The sequence below is a fragment of the Carica papaya genome, chromosome 9 (genome assembly GCF_054855325.1).
Source record: "Carica papaya isolate Zhongbai chromosome 9, ASM5485532v1, whole genome shotgun sequence".
In the NCBI taxonomy this organism is placed as follows: domain Eukaryota; kingdom Viridiplantae; phylum Streptophyta; class Magnoliopsida; order Brassicales; family Caricaceae; genus Carica; species Carica papaya.
In genome coordinates this window covers 5,727,336-5,743,591 of record NC_142317.1, presented here as the reverse complement: position 1 = coordinate 5,743,591, position 16,256 = coordinate 5,727,336, and the positions used below count along the sequence as shown (strand labels likewise).

At 41.6% G+C, this 16,256-nt stretch overlaps 1 protein-coding gene across 2 annotated transcripts; it reads left to right on the top strand.

Annotated features, from left to right (window-relative positions):
* The first annotated feature begins 10,568 nt into the window (after positions 1–10,568).
* On the top strand, positions 10,569–14,407 carry LOC110820498 (uncharacterized). Of its 2 annotated transcripts, XM_022049980.2 has the most exons (3): positions 10,570–12,247; positions 12,396–12,519; positions 14,019–14,407. In XM_022049980.2, exon 1 carries the CDS (start codon positions 10,795–10,797, stop codon positions 12,157–12,159), a length of 1,365 nt encoding a protein of 454 aa, XP_021905672.1. In that variant the 5' UTR covers positions 10,570–10,794; the 3' UTR covers positions 12,160–12,247; positions 12,396–12,519; positions 14,019–14,407. The 2 variants fall into 2 exon arrangements, with proteins under 2 accessions (XP_021905671.1, XP_021905672.1); XM_022049979.2 differs by having other exon boundaries at positions 10,569–12,519.
* The last annotated feature ends 1,849 nt before the right edge of the window (positions 14,408–16,256 follow it).

Here is a 16,256-nt window from a genome sequence, read left to right as displayed (position 1 = left end):
GATTCGACGCCGAAAACTAAATGGTTACTGCACCTACGGGCGGTCCCTAGGTTCCCTAAATTTTTTTCGGAAACTGAAACGCGTTTACGGTACCTACAAGTGTCCCAAATAAACCCAAAAATCAGACTCAGGGCCTACCCGACCAATTTTAAAATTCTGGCACGGCGACGATCCGCCTCGGTGGACCGAAAAAATATAGAAAACCGAAACTCACTAGCGGTGGGGCTCTCCGGTGCGACGGCTCCTCCGGCTCACGTTGCGGTTGAGTGTTTTGCTCCGGTCAACCTGTAGAGGAGGAAACGGTGATCACAATAGTGAAAAAATCACATCGAACAGGAATCGAAAAGGGTCTCATCGGAGACAAAAATCAAAACACCCCGCGGCGGCACCGCTGAGCTTCGACAACGTTTTTTGGCCAATTGGCCGGTTTTTTACTCCAATTTGGCCATGGGTTGGTTTGAAATCAAATTCTGAGCAAATGATAGAATTTTTACCTTCTTTAGCAGCCAGAAATTGCTCCGGTGTGGCAGCGAGTGGTGACGGTCGGCTTCCCGGCGGCTGGGTTGTCTTCTCTGGCGAGGGGCTCTGGCGGTTAGGGTTTGGGTTTGGGTGCGGATGAAGTTATTTATACTCATCCGCATTTAATCTGGACCATCCATCATATTTAATCTGGACCGTCCGATCGTGATTAAATAGGGAGTGAATATAGGTCGTTCATTGCGATTCAATTTTGGTCGTCCGTGCGCGATTCAATCTGGGACCGTGTAACGGCCCCGGAAATATTAAAATGAGTATTTAAATATATCAAATGCGGAAGCGAGATCAAAATTTCAGTTAACATCCCTTACACGAAAAACCAAAAACGTACTTAAAATATAAAAGATTAAACTAACTAAGAGAGAAACTCGAAAATAAAACTATGAGTATGACTACAGAGTCTCTAGGCATCCCCTTCGTCGTCCTCCTGCGGAACGGGCTCGGGAACCATGTCTTCCTGATCTGAAATGGTTAAATAAGGAGTGAGCTACACTAGCCCAGTAAGAACATCACGATATCTCACCGTCACGGAGGTAAAGGTGGGTAGAAAACACAAAAAGACCAATGGAGCATAATTTACAATAAACTCGTTTATTAACATGAAAACCTTTACCATCCACTTACCTCGGTGGAATTTATGAAAACAATATAAGAAAAATAATAACATTATCATAATCATGGGATAATATAAGCTGTAAAACATAACACTTATCACGCCTCTTGTAATTCAATCATTGTACAACATATCCTTTTTCTCATTTACCAGCCTACTAGTATCCGTGGGGGTCCATAGGGGTTCCGCTACCCGTTAACCTTTAACATTCATAATCAGTTTCCAGGGCCGTCCCCATACCCCGTCCGGTATGGGCGCCAAAACCATGAACCTCAATACCCCGTCCGGTGTGAGGGTGAAACGGGTCGTCCCCATACCCCGTCCGGTATGGGTGCCAAAACCATAAACCTCAATACCCCGTCCGGTATGAGGGTGAAACGGGCCGTCCCCATACCCCGTCCGGTATGGGCGCCAAAACCATAAGCCTCAATACCCCGTCCGGTATGAGGGTGAAACGGGCCGTCCCCATACCCCGTCCGGTATGGGCGCCAAAACCATAAGATCTCCATACCCCGTCCGGCATGTGAGACCACAATCCCGGTAGGGTTCCCTACGGACCCGGTCCGTCCACCAACTCCCAGGATATCTAGTCAGGCTAACCCCATAATCCAATTATCAGTCTACACAATCTTTCATTTTCCTTTTCCTCAATAAGCATCATCAATTCACATTTAAGAAAGCAAATCGTAATTCATGCCAAACAGACAACATACAGTATCAGTTCTTCAGTCTTTCAACCCATAAATAAATAAAACAGTAATATATGCACTCGAAACTATAAAATGAACACATCAAACCTCATAATGCATTTAATGCTGTAAAACAGGCCAAATAACAGTAAATCATAAATCACACTAGACTCGGGCTCCATTAGCAACCTTAAGCAATTTCACACATGCGTTAATTCAAGAAATACCGTTTTATCATTTTGAACTTTAATACCGTGATAGGAAATAGGGTGAGGGGTCCTTACTTGTTTTCGGGATCCGAATACGATTCACAGTGCGCCTGCAGGCTGTCCCTAATTTTCCCTGAATTTTTTCCGGGGAACTGAAACACACTAACAGTACCTGCACGTGTTCCAAAAAAAAATCCAAATTAGGCCCAGGGCCTCTTTCGGCCCAAATCGCAACTCCGGCACGGCGGCTCCGCCGTGCTCCGGCGACGGCGCCGCCGCTGGCGGCGGCGAGTCGCCTCGGGTTGACTGTTTTCGGCCGTTTTTGGCCGAATTCGGCCACACTCGCATTGGTCCTTGTCAGAAAACAACCCTAGGGCCCTCGGGGGGCCAAAAAATTACGGAAAAGCGGAGCTTACCGGCGGCGGCGCTCTCGGGTACGGCGACTCTCCGGCGAGGTTCGTGTTTTAGTGATTTGGCTTCGGTCAACCTGTAGAGAAAAGAATGGTGATCACGGTGATATAAAAATTGCATCGAACGGAGGCCGGGAAGGGCCTCGTCGGAGGCAAAAACCGAGAGGGGGCGCGGCGGCGCCGCTGGGCTTCGGCCGCGTATTCCGGCCGTTTGGCCGGGATTTCGGCTTCGATTTGGCCATAGGAGGAATCAGTGGGGAAAAACGAGTCGGGGGTATGAAATTTACCTCGATCGGCGGTCGGAAATTTCCCCAGTGCGGCGGCGAGTGGCGGCGGGTAGCGGCGGTCGGCCTCTGGTTCGTCTTCTCCGGCGAGCGGCTGGCGGGTAGGGTTTGTGGTCTGGTGTGGGGGTTCTATTTATAACCCCTTGCCTTTTGATCACAGCCGTTCATTTCGTTTTAATCTGGGCCGTTCGTTTTTGATTGAATCTGGGCCGTCCGTGCGTTTGAATCTGGACCGTCCGATCGCGCGATTGATCTGGGCCGTCGGATCGCACCCACGCGGATCGCCAACATGGCTCCTTTTGGAGTGACGCGATCTTGCCACGTGGCAGGCCCCGGTTGGCCGGGACTGCTGACGTGGCTGCTGACGTGGCCCCTCCCCCCCCCTTTTTTTTTTTTTTTTTTTTTTTCTCCTCCTTTCCGGGTGCTACAACTCTCCCCCCCATAAAGAAATTTGGTCCCCAAATTTGCCTCATTACTCTTGATCAAACAGATGAGGATATTGGGCCCTAAATTCTGATTCCAGCTCCCAAGTCGCCTCCCTAGGCGTGTGGTTCTGCCACAAGACTTTTACAAATGATATTTCCCGGTTACGGAGTATTCTGCTTTCTCGGTCCGTGATACTGACCGGTACTTCTTCATAAGACAAGTCCTCTCGGAGTGAAAGCGGTTCATGAGCCACGACATGAGAAGGGTCCGGATTGTACTTGCGCAGCATAGATACATGAAACACATTGTGAACCCGGGAGAGCTCAGGGGGCAGTGCAAGTCTGTAGGCAGTGGTACCAATCTTGTCTAAGATTTCAAAGGGTCCAATGTATCTGGGGTTTAATTTTCCCCTTCTGCCGAACCTACTAATTCCCTTGAAGGGGGTGACTTTAAGAAACACACGGTCACCTTTCTCAAAGGCCAGGTCTCTCCTCCGGGTATCAGCATAGCTCTTTTGCCTACTCTGAGCTGTCTGGATGTTCTTCTTGATCTTAACTATCTTGGACGTGGTTTCTTCCACTAAATCCGGGCCAAACAATCTTCTATCGCCCACTTCCTCCCAACAAATCGGTGACCTGCACGGACGCCCGTATAGCGCCTCGTATGGGGCCATGCCGATGCTTGCTTGGTAACTGTTGTTGTAGGCAAACTCTATCAGGGGTAGATGGTCGTCCCAATGGCCTCCGGAGTCAAGGACACAAGCTCGGAGCATATCCTCCAGCGTACGGATTGTCCTCTCTGATTGTCCATCGGTTTGGGGGTGGAAGGCAGTACTGAGGGACAGCTTTGTTCCCATAGCTTGCTGGAAACTATTCCAAAACCGAGAAGTGAATCTGGGATCCCTGTCGGATACCACTGTTACTGGGGCCCCATGCAGTCTGACTATTTCCCGGACATACATCCTTGCCAATTTGTCCAACGAATCAGTCATTCTGATGGCCAGGAAGTGGGAAGACTTAGTGAGTCGGTCAACAATTACCCATATGGCATCGTGTCCCGATCGTGCCTTGGGTAGTCCCGATACGAAGTCCATGGTGATGTGTTCCCACTTCCATTCTGGAATCGGTAAAGGCTGAAGCAACCCCCCTGGGCGTTGATGTTCTGCCTTGACCTGCTGACATACCAAGCACTTAGATACAAAGTCGGCTATATCTCTCTTCATCCCATTCCACCAGAATCGGGGTCGCATAGTTTGGTACATTTTTGTACTTCCTGGATGCATGGCGAACCTTGAACTATGGGACTCTGTCATGATGTCTCTTTTTAATTCATTGTCGTCTGGGACACACATTCTGTCCTTGAAACGAATCAATCCGTCGGCAGAGATCTGAAATTCTGAGTTCACTCCCTGTTCTGCATCCTTCTTGCGGTTTACTAGGGCGGGGTCGATTGACTGGGCTTCCTTTATTCTTTGGATTAACTCGGGTTGGGCTGCTAGGTGGCTCAAACATGTGGCCCTCTTCAGATCTTGCAGTCGAACCTGCTGCGTAGCCCCAATGGACCTGCATTCCGAAACCATCAGATGGGCTAGGGTGCCTGCACTCTTCCTACTGAGGGCATCGGCTACTACGTTGCCCTTACCTGGATGGTATAGGATGTCACAATCATAGTCCTTGAGGAGTTCCATCCACCTTCTCTGACGCATGTTGAGATCCTTCTGAGTGAAGATGTGCTTCAAACTCTTATGATCGGTGTAGATCTGAAAGGTCTCTCCATACAAATAATGGCGCCAGATTTTCAAGGCGTGTATGATTGTGGCAAGCTCCAAGTCATGGGTAGGATAGTTCTTCTCATGATTCTTTAGCTGTCTAGACCCATATGCTATAACCTTTCCATGCTGCATCAGGACACAACCCAGGCCCAGATAGGAGGCATCACTATAGACTGTATACCCTCCTGATCCACTCGGTAGAGCCAGCACGGGTGCAGTAGTCAGTCGCTTCTTCAATTCGGAAAAACTCCTTTCGCAGTTCTCATTCCAATCAAACTTTGCGTTCTTCTTTGTGAGTCGGGTTAGAGGGGCCGCTAGACTGGAGAACCCTTCGACAAACCAGCGGTAATAACCCGCCATCCCTAGGAAACTGCGAATTTCCTTAACTGTTGTCAGCCTTTCCCAACCAAGTACCGCTGCAACCTTTTCGGGGTTCACCGACACCCCTTCCTTCGATATAACCTGTCCTAGGAAGGCGGTTTGCTCGAGCCAAAATCCACACTTGCTCAACTTTGCATACAACTTCTTTTCCCTGAGCACCTGGAGGACTTGGGCAAGATGATGAGCATGTTCTTCTCTACTTTTTGAGTAGACTAAGATATCATCGATGAACACGATGACAAATTTATCCAAAAACTCTCTGAAGATTCTGTTCATTAGATCCATAAAGATGGTCGGGGCGTTGGTTAGCCCAAACGGCATAACCAGGAACTCATAGTGTCCGTACCTGGTTCGGAATGCCGTCTTGGGGATGTCTTCTGCTCTCACTTTTACCTGATGGTAACCTGATCGTAGATCTATTTTAGAAAAGACCTGTGCACCCTGCAACTGATCGAAAAGGTCATCAATCCGGGGGAGAGGGTACTTGTTTTTAATTGTTACCTTGTTTATCCTTCTATAATCAATACACAGTCTCAACGTTCCATCTCCTTTCCTTGTAAAAGTAACCCCGGCACCCCATGGGGAAATGCTGTGTCTAATGAAGCCACTGTTTTGTAGCTCAGTGATTTGTTTCCTTAGCTCTTCCATTTCGATGCGGCTCATTCGGTAAGGAGCTACCGAGATGGGTTGGGTTCCTGGCTATAAGTCTATGGTGAACTCGACCTCCCTGTCCCTTGGTAGACCGGGCAGTTCATCCGGAAATACGTCTGGAAAGTCTCGGACTACTGGAATCTCTTGGATACAAACTTCTTTCTCGGGTTTACCATGTACCACGTCCGGGTCTGCGTCGGCATCCTTCTGGGTAAGATTGTAAACTCTGCCCTGGATTGGAGGCCTTCTCTGATTCTGGTTCCTGGGGCATTCCTTTGCATAGTGCTGGGCACTATCGCATATGCGACAGGTGTCGTTGAGGCGGTAGCAGGGTCGGTCCCCGTGATCCCTGCCGCAGTGCTGGCAGATCTTCCCACGTGCTGCCCCCATAGCCTGAGGAGGAGCCTGAACGGCAGGCCTGGGCCTCTTACTGGGTTGGACAGGCATGGTAGGCGCTGGCCTGCGGAGCGGGGCTGAGGGTCGGGGACTTCCTGCTAGCTGAGGGCGGGTGTCGAAGCTCCTTTCTATGATCTGCGCCTTTGCCAGGACTGCCGAATATGTCTCGAGCTCCATCACCAATAAGTGCTGTCTGATCGCCGGGCGGAGGCCCCACTGGAATTTCCTGGCCTTTCGGCCCTCATCCAACAATGTCTCCGGCGCATGTCGGCCCAGCTCCAGGAACTTGTGGGCATACTCCGACACTATCATATTACCCTGGACCAATTGAGCAAATCCCAATTCCTTTAAATGTTGGATGTGTTTAGGGAGATACTCCGCATGGAAGGCCGCTAGGAACTGCTCCCAAGTAACTGGTACAGGCAGGGTGGCCCGCTTGAGCTCCCACCAGCGTACCGCTTCCCCTACCAGCATGTAGGAGGCAATGGCAGTCCTCTGCTCAGGAATTACTCCCAAGGTCTCGAAAGCTCTCTCAGTCTCTGCCAGCCAGTATTGGGCTTCTTCGAACGAGGATCCCCCTGAGAAGGTAGAAGGGTTCAGTCTCCTGTACCTCTCTATGAAGCCGGGGTCGATCAAGGAAGGAGCAGGGTCCCGGGGTGGAGGGACTGGGACCGGCTGAGGGTGAACTGGGGGACCTTGTGGTGGAACCTGCTGATGTGGTGGGGGTACTGGAATGTGCTGTGGCGGCGCCTGCTGGTACCGTGGCTGTGGTACAGGGTCGTACCGCGGCTGTGGCGCCGGGTGGTACTGTGGAGGAACAGGCTCCTGCCGGGGTGGCTCGGGATCAGCCTGCTGTAGCGGGGGCTCAACCTGCGCTAGCGGAGGAGGTCCGGGTAACTCCCTTCTCTCCTCTTGCCTTCGCTGGGCAGCTACGAGAGCCTCCACCATCTCATACAGTCTGTCAAGATTCTCCCGAAGCGAATTATCCTGAGCCGCTCGGTTTAGTGGGGGCCTTCCTCTCCTCATTCCCGTGTACTTGCATTCATAAGGAATGATTGAGTAACGATATATCGGTGAGTATTTATCTAAGGTCCGTCCACCATCTCCCAGGATATCTAGTCAGGCTGACCCCCATAATACAATTATCAGTCTACACAATCTTTCATTTTTCCTTTTCCTCAATCAGCATCATCAATTCACATTTAAACAAGCAAATCGTAATTCATACCAAACAGACAACATACAGTATCAGTTTTTCAGTCATTCAACCCATAATTAATAAAAACGTAGTACATGCACACAAATCTGTAAAATGAACACATCAAACCTCATACTGCATTTAAAGCTGTAAACAGGCCAAATAACAGTAAATCATCAATCACACTAGACTCGGGCTCCATTAGCAACCTTAAGCAATTTCACACATGCGTTAATTCAAGAAATACTGTTTTATCATTTTGAACTTTAATACCGTGATAGGAAATAGGGTGAGGGGTCCTTACTTGTTTTCGGGATCCGAATACGATTCACAGTGCGCCTGCAGGCTGTCCCTAATTTTCCCCTGAATTTTTCCCGGGGAACTGAAACACGCTAACAGTACCTGCACGGGTTCCAAAAAAAATCCAAATTAGGCCCAGGGCCTCTTTCGGCCCAAATCGCAACTCCGGCACGGCGGCTCCGCCGTGCTCCGGCGACGGCGCCGCCGCTGGCGGCGGCGAGTCGCCTCGGGTTGACTGTTTACGGCCGTTTTTGGCCGAATTCGGCCACACTCGCATTGGTCCTTGTCAGAAAACAACCCTAGGGCCCTCGGGGGGCCAAAAAATCACGGAAAAGCGGAGCTTACCGGCGGCGGCGCTCTCGGGTACGGCGACTCTCCGGCGAGGTTCGTGTTTTAGTGATTTGGCTTCGGTCAACCTGTAGAGAAAAGAATGGTGATCACGGTGATATAAAAATTGCATCGAACGGAGGCCGGGAAGGGCCTCGTCGGAGGCAAAAACCGAGAGGGGGCGCGGCGGCGCCGCTGGGCTTCGGCCGCGTATTCCGGCCGTTTGGCCGGGATTTCGGCTTCGATTTGGCCATAGGAGGAATCAGTGGGGAAAAACGAGTCGGGGGTATGAAATTTACCTCGATCGGCGGTCGGAAATTTCCCCGGTGCGGCGGCGAGTGGCGGCGGGTAGCGGCGGTCGGCCTCTGGTTCGTCTTCTCCGGCGAGCGGCTGGCGGGTAGGGTTTGTGGTCTGGTGTGGGGGTTCTATTTATAACCCCTTGCCTTTTGATCACAGCCGTTCATTTCGTTTTAATCTGGGCCGTTCGTTTTTGATTGAATCTGGGCCGTCCGTGCGTTTGAATCTGGACCGTCCGATCGCGCGATTGATCTGGGCCGTCGGATCGCACCCACGCGGATCGCCAACGTGGCTCCTTTTGGAGTGACGCGATCTTGCCACGTGGCAGGCCCCGGTTGGCCGGGACTGCTGACGTGGCTGCTGACGTGGCCCCCCCCCCCCCTTTTTTTTTTTTTTTTTTTTTTTTTTTCTCCTCCTTTCCGGGTGCTACAGACCGTCCGTGCGTGATGCAATCTGGGTCGTCCGTGCGCGTTTTTGATCTGAGTTGTCCGTGTGCGCGGGAACGGATCTCAGTCGTTCGATCGCACGCACGCGGATCGCCCACGTGGCTCCCCCTGCGTCAGCATCTCTGCCACCTAGCGCGTCCTGGTTGGTCGAGGCTGCTTACCAGGCAGCTGACGTGGCGTAACTTTTCTAAATTGCGTTTAAAAATACCCTTAGAACCCAAATTTTCACCCATTTTTTCTAAAATTATTTTCAATTAAATCTTCAATTATTTTTTCACTCTTTTTATTATTATTATTACTATTATTTTTATTTAATCAAATTAAAATAAAATAAATTCAATTCAATTCAATTAATACATATTTATATTTATATAGAAATAATAAAAATAAAATAATAAAAAATAATTGGGTGTTACAAAATAATTTTATATTTTCAATAAAAAAATGTATAGCAAACTTAAACTTATATAGTTTTATTTTATATATATATTTATTTATTTGATATATAAACGTTTTAAACAAAAATATTGTTTAAAATTTTTATGATTTCTATAAAATAAAAATTTCAAAAATTTTATTCATAAAACATGTTATTCTATAGAGAAGCTCATAAAACTCAATTAAACCTTTTTGGATCCTCAAGGATATCCACCTTTCAAGAAATGATTAAGAAAGTTTGGAATACTTTAATACAAGTTTAGACAAAGTGTTGGTGCTCAACATAGTTTTTTGGTTAACAATGGTGTATCCAATTTGTTAAGTTCGAAAAATTGATTGAACGACAACTTTTGCTTGTATTCGCTGGTGCTTTGGTGAGATTGTCAGTAAAGAGATTAAATTTATATTTAATCTCACAAATTTGCTATTTGTTATAATCGTTTGATCAAATATAAATTATACATAAGATATATCAGGAGTGAAAGCTAAAAATTTTTAGAAATTTTGATTTTTCGAATGTTGAAGTTTATTTGATTTTTAAGTTATAATTTATGTGTACCATTTGATTAAAAAAGAAGTGATAGTATCTATTTATATCTATTTATTTATATATAAAAGTAAAACTAGAAAAGTGACATGTGTCAATTTTTAATTTTTAAAATGATTTTATATTTAATATTATAATACATGTAATATTGATATGTTTAAAATATAAAAATATAAAAATAAAGATAATAATTATATATTTATCTAATTAAAAATATATAATTACTATATATTTAAATAGAATAAAATTAAGAATTGATACGTGTGATTTTTTATTTTGTCTATTTAATATGATCAACATATATAATATTTACTTATTTATTTAATATAATAATATACGATTATTATTTATTTAAATATTTAAAATATAAAATATAATGAGAAATATAATAATATTATTAAATGGTTAATTTCTAATTAAATTATAAAATTTGATATACAAAATTTTACACTTATTTTCTCCATACTTACTATTTATTTTGCAGATATTTTACTAAAAATTAAAATATAATTATTATTTTTTTGTATTGTTATTAAAAATTTTATACAATTTTATTCATATAAATAGGGTTTATATTTTTATGTAATTACAAAATTAAATTACGAGTACAGTTTTAAATCTAATTTTAAATAATAATAGTGAGAATAGTCTTACATCATTTTGAAGCAACACGGACTGCCTTAATCTCATGTTTATACGGTGCAGAAGACGAAATCTGCCTACAGTTCGGTCATTTCATTTTTCAATTTCCTTCTGCTGCTACCTGCTAGGGTTTAAATCAAATCAAGCGCAGACACAGAGACGAATAGAAAGAAACTGAGGTGTGAGGCAAATCCCCAACAGGTGACTCTTTCTTTTTCTTCCGTAGTTTTCAATGCGTTTGTTAAAACTTTGCTTGGAACTTCCGCAATTCCGGCCTACAGCTTCTGCAATTAGCTATGGCTACCTCTCCACTCACAAATGCCACAAAGAATTCTCAACAGTCACGGATTCACAACCACTCACACTTTCTTACCTGCAAAATTCCTGTGGATTGCCCTTAGAATCGGCCATTTTAGCTTCTAAAAAGCTGCGTATTTACGCCACTCATAACCCCGATTCGGTCTTGAACTTACTCAAAAGTCACGGGTTAACCCAGAGCCATATCAAAAGCTTGATTACAAATCGTCCGTCCTTACTTTTGGTTGATCCGGATAAAACCTTGAAGCCCAATTTGGAGTTGTTTAGGACTCTGGGGTTTTCAACCACCAGTCTCGCCAAATTGCTGAACATGCAACCTAAAGTTCTTGAGGTTGATGCTCCCGCAGTTGTTGACTTTTTTAGAGCCAGTAATTTTGCAGAAAAACAGATAGCGACTTTAACTATCAAGCGTCCTGCTTTGTATTTATTTAATGCGCAGAAGAAATTTAAGCCGAAGATAGAGTGTTTCGAGTCTTTGGGATTTTCAGCAACTGAAATCTCAAAAATTTTATCCACAGAGCCTGCTATTCTAGAGAGAAGCCTAGAAAACCAAATCAAACCTTCCATCTCCATACTTAGGGATATTCTTGGCAATGACAAGGACATTGTAGAAGTAATTAAGAAAAACTACAGGATACTTGAAATCAATTTGGACGAGGTGTTGGTGCCCAACATATCATTGTTGGTTAGCCATGGTGTACCCAAAGAATTATGTTTAAAAATTTTCTTGATTGAACCAAAGTCTTTGCTTGTAAGGGGTCCTCGTTTTGGTGAAATTGTAAATGAAGTAATCAATTTGCATTTTGATCCGAATAACCTGCTATTTGTTTTAGCTGTTCGATCCATGGCAATTATGAGTAAAACACTTTGGGAGAAGAAGTTGGAAGCTTTTGGAAGTTTTGGTTTATCTAGGGATGAAATTTATTCTGCATTTAAGTTGCAACCTATGTGTATGATTTGTTCAGAGAAGAAAATAAGAAAATCCATGAATTTCTTTGTGAATAAATTGAGTATAACTCCCTTAACAATTGCCAAGAATCCAAATCTTCTATTGTTAAGCTTGGAGAAGAGGATTATACCAAGGTGTTCAGTGCTGCAAATTTTGATGTCAAAGAACTTAATTAAGGAAAATATTAGCATCATCTATATCTTCAGAATGGCAGAGCTAAAGTTTGTGGAGAAGATTGTGACTAAGTATCAGGATCTGGTTCCTAACATTGTTGACGCACACCAAGGCAAGATAGAATTCACAGGATTTCTCACTGATCCGAAAGTATAAGATCTATGACACATCATGTGATTGGGATGCATAAAGTTGCTTTGAGTTTGGAAAGAGTTTGTCTTGATGGAAACAGGCCATTGAACAGGTCTATTTTTATTTTATACTTCTATCATTATTCATTGACCATAACATGAAAATGGTTTTTCAAGGAATATAAAGCAGAATTGTGTATGTTCATGATGAACATAGATCATCAGCTTCTTGACAATTTGCTGGTACACTACTATTGGCAGCTTGGCAATTTGTAAGGAAGCAATTTTGCTATCAAAGGAACCAGCTTGAGGTCTGAGATCGTTTTAGGAATCAAAAGTCCTATGGCCCTTATTATGTGTTATTGGTGGCGTCAAGGAAGTTCAGGTGTGTTATATAGGGTTTAATTGCATACATTTTCCTTTTGAGTAATAGCTCACTTTTATCTTAATTAAAAGGAAGTCCAAGATATTTGTGAAATGTTTTTATTATGCAACACTGATTAGTCTTTAGTGCAGTGCAATGGAACAATGCATTTATACACTTCAGGACTAATCCTAAATTGTCTCTTTTCGGCTTGTACATCTATTTAGTAATCCCTAGTGTTTAATCTCATCATGCACTTGAAAGGGGCTGGTTGTCTTTGGTAATGATGACCTCTGACTTGATTATAGAAATGAGACAGATTGCAATATCATCATTCTTTCTCATAAAATAACAAATTGACGAGTGAATTGTTATGTTTTATCGTGAGGCTTAGATTCAGATGTGTTGTATTGGCCTTGCCTGAATCAGTTTTCACTGCAATTTTCTAGTTCAAATACTGGAACTTCCACATCGTGTTCATATCTGTCTATTTTAGTCTGTGTCACCAGCTTTTGTTGTTTACAAGTGTTTCGTCCAAAGAGTACCTTATGTGATCAAATCCTTCTAACCTTTTCTATCTAATGTATACTTTGAAACACTTCATGTTGCAACCAGTATTTTCTTTTTTGATGTTGAATTTTGTAATGCACATCGGGGTTTCTATTACCACATCATCATCATCTTCTCTCTTTCTCTCTCTTTCTCTTCCTTTTCTTTTCATCTTGCTTGCATAGAACACGTGTTCTCTCGTGCCTATCATCACATGCTGAAGTTAGTTATTCAAGTTTTAGTTAGTACACTTATAACCTAATATTTTCATATTTTCACATTGTCTTTTCAAATGTAAGTTGGTTTTACAAATCCATATTTTTGTGTTTAGAATTATTCTAAATGACGGATTTCATTTTGAATGAACTTTGTACAGAGATGAATTTAAGATGCTTGAAACATATTTTCTGCCTGTTTTTCTATTTCTCCAAATGTAAGTGAATTGACTTTGTGAAGTGCTTTAAAATTATTAAATTTAGTTCAAATATCAAAACTTCCTTGCAAAAGAATTCTTTGTTCAGTTCGTTTACAAAAATAAATTTTCGTTGTTCACCATAACTGAGTACCTTGCAATTAGATAATGAAAATCTTCTAAACTACCAGAAGTCAGTGCAAAAAATGTGATTCACTAAAAGTGGTCTCTATAATATCAGCACGAATTTTATTGTTTTTAAGATTTTTGCTCAATTGATGTTCCCTGTAAAAAATTCTTGTGAGCTGGTTCTGGAACCTTTATTACAAGAATATACATATTATGGGAAGCTGCAACCTTTGTTGGAAAGTCAATACAAATTGGATTCTTATTGCCTGTGAAGGGGTTTTTTTTTTGTTTTTTTGTTTTACCCCCCGAAGGAAAGAACTGATCATGATAATGTACTAGTATAAATAGATTCCACAGTTGGCTTCAGTTTTTAACTAATTATCTCTTTACATGCGTATAAAGTTTTTTATATAATCCTTCGTAATTGTAGGTTTAGTACTTCTGTACTAGTTTTTTTAGGGGTGAGAGTGAGTAAGGCTACCAGATAAGACATCCCGGTTGTCAGGAAACTCGCTGGTATGTCATGACTGTTTTGATCATAAGGCTACCAAATAGGGATGCTGTCAGGCCCAAATTTGGCCCGAAGCTTGATTCAAAGGCACATGAAGTTAAAATTCAGTTTAAAATAAAGGTGGAGTTAAGGAGCAAAGCTTGAATGAACTCAAATTCAAACTTGAAGAAGCTCAGAGTTGGACAAAATCAAATTTGGTGAGTTTGATAATATTTATGTTTTAAATTATTGTACATATTAAATAACATTCCTTGCATGCTTTTATCTAAATTTTATAATGTTTTTAATGAAAACGTGTTCATATGTTATTGAAGTGTTATTCGGAGCGAAGCATAGCTCGAGTTAAGTAGTGGGCATCTAGAAAAAAAATAATTATACTATGTGTATTCTATTGCTAAATTCACAATGAAGCATTTGACTTTTGGGTCAGGTGGTATTTTTTTACTTTTACAAAAATAAAAAAAAAGTTAAAAGTGGTACTTTTTTTTTTTATTTAAATTTTATCTTTACAAAAAAAGTTTAAATTTTATCTGTTAAAAAATAAATATATATTAACGTTATATTAAGAAGAGAACATAGATGGTAAAATTAGGAAACTATAAGTTTTGTCTCGTTAGTCTTAAATTTATATTAGTGATTTAGTATTAAACTAAATAATTAATAGTAATTTTAGCTCGGCAATAGTATTCTGCCAATGATAAGAAGTCTGTCTTTTGGGCAGATCTTTCATGAAATCTGCACCATGCTTTTTTCATCGTTGCAAATTTCTTGTTGATGGGGCGGCCATTATTTGAAATCATTGTGAAAACCCTTGTATATATATATGTGTGTGTATATACATACTTATGTTTTTAAATTTAATATCTAATATTTTATTTTTATATTAAAAAATGGCGGTGATTTTCCTTTTGTAAAACTGACTGGCATGATGAGGAGGGACATGATATCTCAACCACATGAATTGTTTTGACAAAGAAATGGCATGATGCCAAAAGCTGAATTCATGGATGATGGATGGCATCTCTGGGTTTTTGTTTTCTTCTTTTTAATAATTTCCAATATATATATATATATATATATACATATATTCACATATACTCATATATATATGTATATGTATTCACGAAAAACATAATTAGAGGGTGACTAAATTGAAAAGTGTTAAGACGCGTGACCTAAATGCAAAAATCATCATATGGTTCACTTTAGTATGATTTGAAAGTGTCATCATTATTTTGTATGTCTATTTAACCATTAAGTTAGGTCTTTCTTAAATTAAATTTTATTAAAAATAAGTAGTTAATAAAATTTTGATCATAAAATAAATAGTTATTTTTATAACGTTCCAAAAGAGTGATAAAGACATAAATTGAATGTGGAAGCAAAATAATAAAATTAAAATTAAAATTTCTTACATAATAATTTAGAATACACAATAGGGTTACGAGAATGATATTTCTAAAAGAACAAACGAAAAATTAAGAAATAAAAAATTAAATATCTTAGGACGACCTTCACTAACTTTTAAAGGGAGTCCGGGTGGTGAACTATTCACAACTCCATTATTGAAATAATTAATTAAAGGGTGAGTTACACTATCCTAATAAAAATATTACACTACTTACTGATATAGAAATGAAGGTAAAAATCATAAAAAAAAAACTAATGGAGTTCTTAAATTAACTGAATTCATTTATCATAAATAAAATTATTTATTGCATACTTACCGTAGTAAGATTTTCAAAACTGACCTATAGAGACAATAACACAAACAACATCATAATCTCATATTTAATTAGGTAGAACAACTTTTCCTTTTTTATTTGCTTATTAGTATTTCTGGAGTTCCATAGGGATGTCCCACCACGCGTGAACCCATAACAAAACTTATAAACTAACCGGTCGTCTCCATATCTAGTCCGGTATAAGCGTCAAAAATATCATCCCTCAATACCCTGTTCGGTATGAGGGTGAATCAAGCCGTTCCTATACCCCGTCCGGTATGAGCACCAAAAATACCATTCTTCGACACCCCGTCTGGTATTGGGTAACGTTCACGGTACGGTTCTCTATGTACCCGGTTCGTCCACAATCTCCAAGTATATCTAGTAAGACAACTGTTTTATTAATTCATTTAATCAAGTAATTTTTCGTTAT

Excerpts from the sequence above, each read along its gene's own strand:
- LOC110820498 (XM_022049979.2), top strand. The coding sequence starts at position 10,795 with ATGCGTTTGTTAAAACTTTGCTTGGAACTTCCGCAATTCCGGCCTACA.